General features: G+C 36.5%; 1 protein-coding gene across 4 annotated transcripts in view; it reads right to left on the minus strand.

Annotated features, from left to right (window-relative positions):
* The window catches only part of SEC24B (SEC24 homolog B, COPII coat complex component), a 96019-nt gene that overhangs the window by 55283 nt on the left and 27547 nt on the right, over positions 1-13189 (minus strand). For all 4 annotated transcript variants that reach the window (XM_082728176.1, XM_082728178.1, XM_082728177.1 and 1 more), the window contains exons 2-3: positions 12153-12902; positions 2453-2626 (exon numbers count right to left, since the gene is read on the minus strand). In XM_082728176.1, coding sequence (XP_082584302.1) covers positions 2453-2626; positions 12153-12902 — 924 coding nt within the window. The remainder of the gene's footprint in view (positions 1-2452; positions 2627-12152; positions 12903-13189) is intronic.

Below are 13189 nucleotides of genomic sequence, written 5' to 3' on the forward strand. Positions count from 1 at the left end.
TTAAAAGCATGATGGTAGGTTCATTCTAGTGGATACAAAGAATAATACAACATCTTTATTTTAAAAGTCAATATACGCATTATGTTGAAAAATTACATGCCTTCAACTATTTAGACTTCTGGTGAAAAATTTTAGATGTCAATCTAAAAAATGTTTAAGTGGTTACAGAGTTTACCCAAAAAGTTTTTAGGTGATATGCAAGCAAAACTTTGCAGCCCCCTGCCTTAAAACCAGTATAAGAATGCTGGGTCCTTCTGAGAATAACTAGGCAAGGATGTCTTTGAAGCCAGGAGAAAAACAATGATCTCTTTGAAGCATTAATATTTTAGTAGGGATATCAGAACCACAGCATAGCTTATGCAGCCCACACACCACCTAAATACAATAGGCATCATTCACACAAACCACAACTTACACAACACATATAGTAGCCCTACCGCACACTGTATGTTGTACATCCAGATCTATCCAAAGGTAAAAAGGCCACTAAGCTAAACCAATCCCTTACTTAAGAAAAAGGAACAATAAAAGCTACAGTTCAAATGTTTCTAATATTCTCTTTACTGTTACTTATTCAAGGAGCTTCTCTTAGGTACATCAAAAGATTGTTAGCAATAAGAAAACAATTCACCCTCACTTTATAGAAAAATAAACAAGTTTGAATTAAAAATCTTTCACTCTGCTACTTAGGCAGAGTAATTTAAAACCTTGGGGAAATCACCTAATCTTTGTGAATCTCACTTTTCTCATCCGTAAAACAGGGATAATATTATACGATTGCAATGGGGGTTAAATGAGACAATAAATATAAAGTTTCTGGCACATTGTAAATGCTCCATAAATGGTAGCTCCTCTTTTCAAATCTATCCTATTAAATCTGTATTAGAGTAAGAAAAGAAAGGAAGCATAATTATGATTATTTTGTGGGAAGGTGGTTTGTAAAACCATGTAAAATGACAAAGTACAATGGTAAGATGCTACTTAAAGTAAAATGGTAAAAAAAGAAAATATAATAGGAAAAAAGATATTAGGAGGAGGAATGTAAAGGGTCAAAATGAGCATAATATTTAAGAAATGGAAGGCAGTCATAAATGTAGAGGAAAGATACCATTCATTTGTTAGGGGTTCAACCTACGCTTGTGTTTTTTCTACTCATGATAAGCAAAACTTTCTTACCAGTCCCTCATTTTAAAGGCAAATGCTTATTAAAAAAACTAGATTTTATTCCTAATATACCCACTGGCTTGTTGGGAATCAATGGACACTCCAGGATGCTGCAGTTGGTTTTCCTATAAAGCCAAATAAGAAAATTTATAATGTATTATCTGATCAAATGATAGAAAGTACTCTTGACCACATACTCAACAGACAGCAAGTAGTGAGATCAACCTGAAATGCTTTTTCTGAGTTTCAGAAACATGAGAGAGAGAAAGAGAATTCTGCAAATTCAAGGTGAGAAGCTGCCATAACACAGTAAGTATAGTCCCTAAAATATCACTAATGGTTGCTATGGAAATACAAACTTCCTAGTAACAGTTCAGTTCTCTCTCACGAAATAAAAAATACAGTATTTCAACTGGAAACATCAACAGATTTGGAATTTTAGACAGAAAAAAAAAAAAACAAAATAAAAGGCAAAGTAGGGAAAGAGAGTAAAAAATAACACATTTGAGTTACCTGTCACTTATTTAACACACGGAGAATATTAAACAAGCAAATGAATACACTGTATTGTTTGTCCATGCTGCAAAGGTATGGCTTACAGTTTCGTTTTCATCCTTCTTATTCCCAAAACTGGGTCAAAAGTTACTTTCATTAATAATAACAAGCAGAGAAATCATCAAATAGGATATGGAGATTCATTAAATAAAAAAATCTTGGATGCTTTATCCTAAAAGAAAACTATAATAACCTTTAAAGAATAAAAAACAAATGTTCACAATAGAGGGATGGACTGGTAAATTGCAATACACTGAAACGATGAAGTATTAGCCATGAAAATGACTACAATGACTATATGTGGATATATGAAGAACTGTGTATAATTTAATAAATGTAAACACAATACACAAAATGGTATGTAAGATATGACTGTGATTATGTAAATAATCATAAACAGACTGGAAGTTAATATATAAAAAGGGAATAGTGTTTGAATTGAGATTAGAAATTACATTTTGTCTTATTTTCTATATATGATGGTTACACAGTTTGACTTTTAAAAAATTACCTCGTTGAGGGGTACCTGGGTGGGTCAGTCAGAAAAGCATATGACTCTTGATCTGGGGGTCATGACTTCAGGCCCCACATCGGGTATAGAGATTATAAATAAATAACTTAAAAAATTTTTTTAAATAATAAAATCAGGTTTTTGAATCAGTATGTGTGTATAAATATGTGTGCGTGTGCGTGTGCACGCTCTCCACATATATGTAATACATTTTTAAAATACCTTTCTGTTGTAGCAGCTCCGATGGCTGTGTAACTGAGGCTACAGGCTCAACTGGGCGATTTGCAGCTGGAGGTGTTCGTGTTGATGAGGCTCCTGATAAAACAGTGGATACGACTGGGCTGGACTTGAGAGGTTGAACATTTTGCATAACAGGACAAGATAAAGAATCTGTAACTGGAGACAAAAAACTATTTCACCCACAGCAATCAACTTGAAAATATTAAGATACCAACAAAATATGGTTTATTTGAAGTTCTTGTAGAAACCTTGGTAGGATCACATTTATCTAGTATTATATAGAGAAAATAAGAATGTCCAAAGAAATGATTTCCAGAAAAACTGAAAACTTAAATACCAAATGTTTTAATAATCTTTAAGAGCAACTTTCCTAAAACATGTCATAAGCCTCCTTACCTTTTTAAACAAAATGCACCCCAAACAATTTTTCTTTACTAATAGTCGCTACTATTAATTCATTATCGTACTACATAATGTTACCTAAGAAAAGGTGAATAGAGGCTATTTGCTTCTGCAGTAACGTAGTCCATGAATTCCACAAATGTTTCTAGTATCTCTAGTATCAGCTCAGATCCCCTTTTGTTTCAATTAGCAATAATCGCGCCTCGGATAAACCTCATTGGCTACTTTGGCTACGATACTGCCACTGCGCAAAGCTCAGATCCCCTTTTGTATTATAAACTGTCACATCTTATTTACTGCTACTAATCAGAGGCTGTATTTGAAACCTAATCCAGTAAGGACTCAATGGTAACTCTAGGTTGGACGTCTGGAATAAACAAAGTACAGGTGATTCACACTGGGCCTCTGTGATAGCTCAAACCGCCCAATCTAGACGATAATCTTCAATTGACCAAGAGCTCACTGAAAAACCCATGGCAACAGCCTAATTGTCCACTGATGGGTGAGTGGATAAAAAACACACACATGAATATTATTTAACCACAAAAAAGGAAATCCTAACACTTGTGACAAAATGGATGGACCCTGAGGATATTGTGCTAAGTAAAATAAGTTTGAGAAAGACAAATAGTACACGATCTCACTTATATGTAGAAAAAGTTGGAATTCATAAGAAGAGTGGAATGTGGAATGGTAGCTTCCAGGGCCTGGCATGGGGGTGGGGTGGAGGGGGAAGGAAAATAGTGAGATGTTGGTCCAAGGGTATAAACTGTAATTATTTTATTGACGTATACCCAATAGCATACAATACTGTATTAGTTTCGATTGTACAACATAGTAACTTGACAATTACATAATGCTCACCACAATAAGCATACTTACCATCTGTTACCATAAATTTTTAGTTTTTTTTTTTTTAAGATTTTATTTATTTATTTGAGAGAGAGAAAGAGTGAGAGAGAGAGTGTGGGCCAGAGGCAGTGGGGTGTGGGACAGAGGGAGAAGCAGACTTTCTGAGCAGGGAGTGTAAGATGTGGGGCTTGATCCTGAAACTCCAGGATCATGATATAAGTCGAAGGCAGTCGCTTAACCCACTGAGCCACTGAGGCAGCCTCATAAATATTTAGTTGAGTAAGTTCTAGGGATCTAATGTACAGCATGGTGACTACTGTTAACAATACTGTTTTATAAACTTGGAAGTTGCTAAGACAGTAAATCTTAAATGTTCTCTACAAGCACAGAAAAGGTAATTCTGTGAATTGATGGATATATTAACTAACCTTACTGTGGTAATCATTTTCTAATGCATATGTGCGTCATATATCAATCATCACTTTGTATCTCTTAAACTTACACAATGTAGTATGTCAATTATACCTCAAAGTTAGGGGGAAAAAAAATCTATGGCAAAAAACTAGTAGTGAACAGTGAAAATATAATGAACACATGCATATATGTATGTACATATGTGCATGTATATTTAAATATATATGTGTGTGTGCATATAGAGAGAGACAAACTTAGAAGGGCTAAGACTAAAACAAATATAAGAAGGTGGTGATAGAACAAAACATGTTATATGTTGGGCACCTGGCTGGCTCAACTGGAAGAGCATGTAACTCTTGATCTCGGGATCACGAGTTCAAGCCCCATATTGGGGATAGAGACTACTTAAAATAAATAAATAAATAATGAGAAAAACTCCCCCAACACATTATATGCCCCACAGTGTACAAATGACAGAAATATAATAGGGAATGGGAAAGAAGGTGGAAGGAGTCTAAATGTGCTATTCATCGTTTTTAGGGAGGACAAACATCATTTTGGGAAACTGAAAACATGGTCACAGTATTCTGCAATTCTTCTCATGAAGAAGTGGAGTCTATTTTCCCTCCCTCTGAATTAGGACTGCCCTTGCGACTGGTTTTAATCAACAGAATGTGGCAGAAGCAACGGTATACAAGTCCCAAACTCAAATCTCAGGAAACCTTGTAGCTATCGGCTCTGCTCTGGAAATGCTGCCCTGAAGTAATCATGTAAGGAAGTTAGTTAAGTGTTGAAAAACCTAGGTACCCCTGTAAACTATCTGCACCAACTGCTGGATACATGAGTGAAGTTCTAGGATCTTCCAACCCAGCCAAGTCTCCAGCTAAATGAAGACCCAATGGTGAGTCCAAGAAAGACCAGTAGAGGAATTGTCCAACCAACCCACAGAACTATGGGAAAAAAAAGTCATTTCGTTTTAAATCAGAATTAGATAACTAATATAATCATTAAAACATAACAGAGTGATGAGTATATTTAAGAGTACAAAGTGAAAATTAAGAAAGATAAAATCATCTAACATTGGGTGATAGAGAAAAGGGAAGGGGGGTAGAAGACACAGTAAGGATGGGTGAGGTAAAGACTGAACCTCCCATTAAAGGTAACTTTAAAAACTATGTTTTTTCAAAGATTTCATTTATTTATTTGAGAGAGAGAGTGAGCACGAGTAGGGGGAGGGGCAGAGAGAGAGAGGCAGATTCCCTGCTAAGCAGGGGGCCTGATGCAGGTCATCCTCACACCCTGGGATCATGACCTGAGCTGAAGGCAGCCACTTAACCAACTGAGCCACCCAGGTGCCCTAAAAACCATTTTTATAATACTTTCCTAAAATCATCAAACACCTAACATGCTATTAATAAATTTCTGGGCCAAAATCTGTACAAAATTGAAAACTCAGAGAAATAGCCAACACTCACAGCTGCTTTCACTGTCTGCCACAAAGCTGATCTGCTGTTTTCTGTGTTGAAACAGAAGACACATGCCAGGGCATACCGGGTGGGGTACCTGATAAGGCATCCCGTACTTCCACTTTGAAGTGAGTGCTCTGCAGGGTTATACCCTCAGGAGAAGGATAAACCAAGAAACTAATCCTAACAAACACCAGCAGCTTTGGTTCAGAACATTCAGAGCCCAGTGAGGCTAGAGTTCTGGACTTGAATTAGTGTAATAAGCTGGTAATACCTAGAGGCACTTGGCAGAAAAAAGCAAAAAAAAAAAAAACAAAAAAAAAACATGTATCAGGAACAACTCCATCATCCTAGGCCTCAAACTAGTCCCACAATTAATTTCTCAAAAGAAATTCCCAGCACAAAGTAAAAATAAGCAGTTTAAACAGGGCCCCTCTCTGTTCCAGAACCACTACAGCCAGTCTCTGACATGCTTATAATCCTTCAAAATTCTGCCAGTGCTTTAGGGTGGAGACAAAACACCTTACCCTTGAAACTTCTTAACATGGTTACCGAGGCCTGGAATGATCCTAAGTCCCTAGCCTCATCCTGGCCTGAGTTCTCCTCTGGCTTCACTGGTCGTCTTCCAGTCCCTTGAACTTGCCATGCTCTCTCCCCAGTAAAGAATACACTGACTCCCAGCTTTGTTATCACAAACATTTTTCTTTAATAATTGGTATAGATGAGCTTATGATACATGTATGCATATGTACATAAATACACATATAAAACCATAATAAAATACCTATGAACTCAGCAACCAGTTGTGAAAATAAAACCTTTCCAAAACTGCTGACGCTGTCCACGTACTTCTCACAGAAGTCCTCCCTTCCGAATTGTGCTTATTTTTCCCTTGCTTTTGTTTTTAAATAGTTTACCACACAGACAAGTATTCCTAAACATGATTTCTGCTTGCTTTTTTCACTTGGTAATGGTATCACACTACATGCATTCTTCATGACTTCTGCTGTTACATTGCTGGGATTCACTCATGTTAATGAGCGCAGCCCTCGATCATATATTTTCACTTCTGTTCAGCACTCCACTGGAAGGACATTATTTATTCACCCATTCCACTATCATGACTTTTGGGTTTCCACTTTTTGGTTTTACAAAGACAGTGCTGCTATAAATATTCATGAACCTGTCCCTGGAGCAGATATGCATGTTTCTCTAGGGCAGAGCTTCTCAAGGTGTGTACCCCAGCTCAGGTAGCTATAGGTGTGAGGCAAGTGGCTCAGAATCCCCCTGGGGAAAATAAGGTCTTTTGGCCTCTTAGAGCAGACCAGTCCTTTTTGCCCAGTATTCCAAGCAAATGTCACCATGTTCTGTAAGTGCTACACATCTCAAAAGATATGGTGCTCTAAAGCCTTCCTATGAAGTGTGGTACCTAGGCTAGCAACAGCTCTTGCAGACACGTGATAAAAATGTTGTCTCTTTGGCCATGCCATACAAGACTTGGTAAGAACAAGCATTTTAATACGAATCTGGGTGACTCATGCACCACATTATAGAAGTGGAATAGCTGCATTTTAGGGCATGGCCATCTTCAATTCCAGTCATGCCAAATTCTCCTAAAATATTGAAGCCATAAATCTTCCTAACAACAAGAGTGTCTAAGAGTTCTGTTACTCCACATCCTTGCCAATGGTGTGGTCAGGCTCTCAAATTTTTACTATTCTGCTGCTAAATATAAAATGATATCCCACTCTAGTTTAATTTTCTTTTCCTGATTATTATAAGGTTGAGTATGTTTTCATTTGATCTTCTGTTTTTTCTTGGGTTTTTGCTCTCTTCCTTATTAATTTTATGTATTATGTGTGTATTCTGGATAAATACTGTATTTTTTCCTCCCAGTTTATGCCTTGTCTTTTTGTTTTCTTCATGTCCTTCAATGAAGAAAAGTTCTTAATTCAAAAATTAGTCAAATTGAGCATGCTTACTCTTTAAAACTATAATTTATTTTACTGTGTTGTCTTTAAGAAACCCTTCTCTACAAGTTTCTAGAGGCAGTCTTTCATACTTTTGCTAAAAAGTTTCTTAAATTTTGCCTCGTACATTTAAATATTTATTTTGCCTGCAATTTACTTCATACTTGAAGAATTTATTCTTCAGACTGTGGCTGAAATATCAGGGAACACTGAGAATTTATTTTGCTTTTCCTCAGGCATATCAGTTACAAGACAACAGTACTCAAGACAACAGTTACAACATTAACTTACCAGTAACTAGATACTGTATGCCACGTATATTGTGGATTTTTTTTTCTTTTTTAAAAGATTTTATTTATTTGACAGACAGCACAAGCAGGCAGAGGGAGAGAAAGAAGCAGGCTCTCCACCGAGCAGGGAGCTGGATGCAGGCCTCAATCCCAGGACCCTGGGATCATGACCTGAGCTAAAGGCAGCCGCTTAACTGACTGAGCCACTCACATGCCCCTATATTGTGGATTTTTATACAGAATTATATAGAAGTTTATTATTATTACTTCTATAAGTACTATTAAAAATGCTTCTTGTTTTATAAAATTGCACACAGTAAAACACCATTAGACAATACTATTTCAAAATATTAATATGTGATTCTCCAGGGAAAAAAAGTAAAAATAATTTTAATGAATATAGTATCTTCTGGCAAAACTCTACTTCTTAGCCAAGATTTATCTTGCTAATCTTTAAAATTATATAATTTTCAAAACAAAGGGATAGTAAAAATTTAAGAAAATGATTTTAAATGATGTTCCAATACTCACCTTGCTATCAAAGAGAGGTATCTTTATAACCCAAAGTTACATAGTCAACTAACTTTATCTCAAACTAGGAAAAACTTTTTAAACCTTCAGAGATTTATCTACAGTAACAGTCCTAATGAAATGACACTTTTTACATAGCAGCCAAAACTTCACCCTATGTTAACAAACATAGCACCCCAGACATATACATAATTGGGATAGAACTTTTATTAAAAAATCTGAAGTTCTAGTGCTGAAATATTCTGGCTGAAATATACTGCTGAAATATACTCTTATAAAATAGAGAGGGAAATGAGATAACATTTAAAGTTCTCTTTTATTCCAATGTTTCTGAAAATGAACTCAATGACTGCCTAAAAATAGTAGCATGTATGCAGCAGCATGTTTTTGGTAATCATTTAACTCATGTTCATGCTTTTGGATCTCCAACACTTTATGAATTGTTTAAGAACTTGTGTTACACCTGAAAATGTAACTAGTATAATCAAGTAATAAAAAAGTACAATCATTTTTGTTAATTACTCAATGGTTGAATTTCACCTAAAACTATGTTTAATAGCTAAGATAATTATTCTAATGTGCCAATATTATGTAAAGGCATCCAAGGCAAATAAAAGTCTTTCTTTCTAGAAAATTTAAATCAATATTTCCATGGTTGCCAAACCTTGTACCTAGGCACCCAAGTCACCGTGGCAAAAATTCATATGGTTCCAAAGGTTTTTTTTTCGATGAATTAAGTTTATTACATCCCAATATAGCACATTTATGTACTAAGATTAAGTGGGTTTTTAGTAAAAGTATCATAAATTAAACAAAAAATTAAAAATTTCAACAGTTTCATGTATTTAGCATATCATACGAAACAGTTCCTTGCTATTTAACGATTCACTTAAGTATGTATGTGTATGCTTATGATACTTCTAACAGAGAACACTTGTACACAAGTAGAGAATTTTGGGAAGGATACACAAAAAATTGTTAATTGTGGCTATCTCTGAAAATTAGTGGCCAAAATCTCTAGTGGTAGGAAACATTTACTTTCCATTTTATCTATTTCTTTGAACTCTTTCTAAGTATATTCATTATTTTTTCATTATAAAAAACTACCATGGGATGTTTTAAATTTCTAAGAGAAACACAGTGATATCTACCAAATACCTTATGAACTATTATTACTAAGTTGCATAGAACATCATGAAAAATAATATTGATAAACATTGGCTCAATGAGAAAATTTGGGAACTTCGATAATATTTCAAAGTAGGTTTTAAAAGTAACTTCTTCATTTCTTTTGAAATATGAAAAACAAGTGTCAAATTAACCTGATATATTTGTCAATCTCCAAACTATAATTAAAAAGTAATTTACCAATCTAAAGGCAAAAAAACCCCTATTTATCATGAATTAATTTCTACAATCATATTTATTATGGCTTTCACAGTATAGTACTAGGATTAAAAGAATGAAAATAAACCCCATCTCTTTATATGAAGAACTAATTACTAATTATTCAAATAGAAGGTAATTTTGTAATTATTTGTATTCTTTGATCAATATTTTTTTCAGGGATAGTGTTTCCCAGTTAGGTATTCTGTTCATTAGCCAAGTGGCCCCATATTTCCCTGATCCTTTATCTCAGGATAATTGGTTCCAACCAGGATTCCATTCCTATCTCAGAAATAAGACAGGAATTACGTGTATTTCTTCTTCTTCTTCTTTTTTTTTTTTTTTTGTCCCGAAAGTCACAAAATCCTGAAGTCAAGAGAGACTTAATCTGATCTAATCTGATCTTGATCTGATCTGTAAACAGACTGCTGAAAGAAGAGAGGAAAAAACCCAGAATTTCTAGAGGACAGAAAGCCCTGACTGAGAAGGGAAGGATGAGAGTCAAAGAAACTGAGCTCCAGGACAAAACTTGGGTTTCTAATATTAATGACCACAAGCAGGCAACCCAACTTGGATAGCTTTCCTCATTTGTTTAAAAAACAAACAAACAAACAAAAAAACTGACCTTTTTTACTAGGCATCATGACAACATCAAGTCAGAAATATGGATTCCCAAGACGAGCCTGGAGAATGAGATTCTATTCTAGCTCAGTAAGTAAGGCTGAAGATCACAATCTGTGCAAGAGATTCTGATACACAGCCAAATTTTGGAACTGTGACAGATGCTTTAGGTTGATTCACCCAAGACCCAGTCAATGCCAACCCTCTTCTTTCTTACCAGCGTCTACCACGAAGGCTACAAAGATAAGTATTCATTTTCTAACCTTCCCTAAAATAAGGGGTTCTCTTTTTTTTTTTTTTTAAAGATTTTATTTATTTATTTGACAGAGATCACAAGTAGACACAGAGGCAGGCAGGGAGAATGAGGGGAGGAAGCAGGCTCCCCGCCAAGCAGAGAACCTGATGCAGGGCTCAATCCCAAGACCCTGAGACCCTGACCTAAGCCGAAGACAGAGGCTTAACCCACTGAGCCACCCAGGTGTCCCAAGGGATTCTCTTTTAAAACAGCTATGGCAAATGATAGGGAAAGTCTGCCAGTGCCATCACCCCATCTTCTTTCCTTTCCCTTCTTCCTGCTTTTAACTCTGACTTGATGTCTACAGGCACAGAAGTTTCTGGAAACCAACATGCAAAGAATGGTAGACCAGGGAGAGAAAAGACACCAAGGACGTCTGGATCCACTACATTTACCTAGACTTCTTGTTATGTGAGAAAAATACCACCTTTTTGTTTAAACCACTATTAGTTGACTGCAGCCAAAAGGGTTTCTAAATAACAGCAATGAAAGAATAGATGATCTCAAATATATTCAGATATAATATTCCGAAGTTCTAATTTTAAATAATTTAACTGTCCAGGGAAGGATACTTTTCAATGGCATCCTTGTCTTAGGGCTATTTGGACTCTGATACAGAATTTAAAGGCAACATTCAGAAAACTACCACAGCTTCACCAGTTCCCATTCTTTATATACATTTTCATTCAGCTCGAGAGGGTATTTTGTTAAGTTCAAGCTTACAAGCTGAATTAAAATGAGTACATAATATGGAAAGCCCACACTAAAAAGACCACATAATTTACATAATTTTTAAACTAATAAATTTAACAACATCTTGGTTTAAGAAGGTCAGAAAGATTAACTACAAGACTATTCTTCAAGTATCTTTCTTCATCTTCCCCAGCCTCCATCTTAATTTACCAATTTGGGAAGAGGAAACATAAGCTTTAGTATGTATTCCTACATATTATATACATATATATTATCTTCTGTGAGCATCATTAAATGGGGCTTACTTAGAGAAACCAGGGTAGTATTCTATATATAGTGAGTAGGGTTCTGGCTGGAATAGTAACTGTCCTAAGGTTGAACAATATAAAAAAGCAAGTAGTGGCTAACAAAGCATATGCCCAAATGGACCCTTCTACTTTGCCCTTGACCTAACTCATACTAAAGACAACTACTGCAGGGGCATAAAATTTATCAATAAATATCGACTAAGATCCCAGTCATGATAAGGAACATAACTATGCACGGTAGGTGGTTGGGTGGCTAACTGAATAGGGCAAGGGGAAGGGTTCAGGGAGATGTTGCTAAAATAACATAATAAATAAAGCAAATAAACTGCAAAAGTGAGCTAATTTCCACTTTTTCTATTAGGCAATATCATCTTAAATCTTCATGCAAATAAAAACCCGACTGGAAATGCAATGATTTTCAGCCATGCTTTGGTGAACTTTCCACTCAACCTACCAGTATTTGTTGGGTTGCTGTTGGCTGTTGCCAGGGAGCCAGTGTGGTTTCGGACGATATTATGCTGGGTTGAAGGAAGGCCTGAAGCTGACCATGAGAGAGTACTGCATCCTGAAAGACTCTGCGGCTGGTGGTACTGGTGTGATGGAGGAGGTGGAAGCGGTGAGGGATGACTGATGGCTGTACTATGATCAGAAAATGAATTCTCTCTGAGTGGCCTGACCGTTGGAGCATTCTGTGAGGTAAACATTTGTTGCCCATATGGATCACCGGCAGGCAGAGAGGGATATGAAACACTAGGATATGCAGCAGTAGAAACAGTTGACATAGCGTAGTGAGCACAGGTAGAGGGAAATCCCTGAGAAGCAACAGAAGAGTTGGCAGAGTACATGGCTGGGCTACTGTAGTGATTCACAAAATGGGAGTACCGCTGGGCGGCACTCGTATGCAAATGCAATGTTGGTGATGTGGCACCCTGGAAAGATCCCGGAGTGGATCCCACTATATGAGGTGCAGGAGGACCCCTGCCATACATGTGCTGTGCTCCTGGTTGTTGATTTGCTGTATTAGGAGTCACCACATTTTGTGTCGGTACCGTATAGAGACCGGAGTAGTAATCACCACACTGGCTATCCAATGGCAATGAGGTCATCTTCCCAGGTCCTTGAGGATAATGTCCCGATGGAGCAATGTAGTTTTGAGGATGCACTCCATACCCTGATGGAACCTGCATTTGACTCTGTGCTGGACCTGAGAAAAAGAAGAGCAAACACAGGAATTGGCAAGGAGATAACTAATTTTTAAGCAACGTTCCCATCAAATGTCGCCCTAATTAATTTACTTCTCCAATAGTCACAAAAAATAATACTGTTACAGACCCACTGTGGTAGCCAGCCTCCAAGATGGCCCCCAGTGATGCCTACCTCCTGGATTTCATACACTTGTATATGAATTCACACCATCCCACAATATACCAAGACTGATTTGTAGGACCAAAACCATGTCGGAGAGGTAATGATGTATCACTTTCAAGATTA

This window comes from Mustela nivalis, assembly GCF_964662115.1.
Source record: "Mustela nivalis genome assembly, chromosome: 4".
NCBI lineage: Eukaryota > Metazoa > Chordata > Mammalia > Carnivora > Mustelidae > Mustela > Mustela nivalis.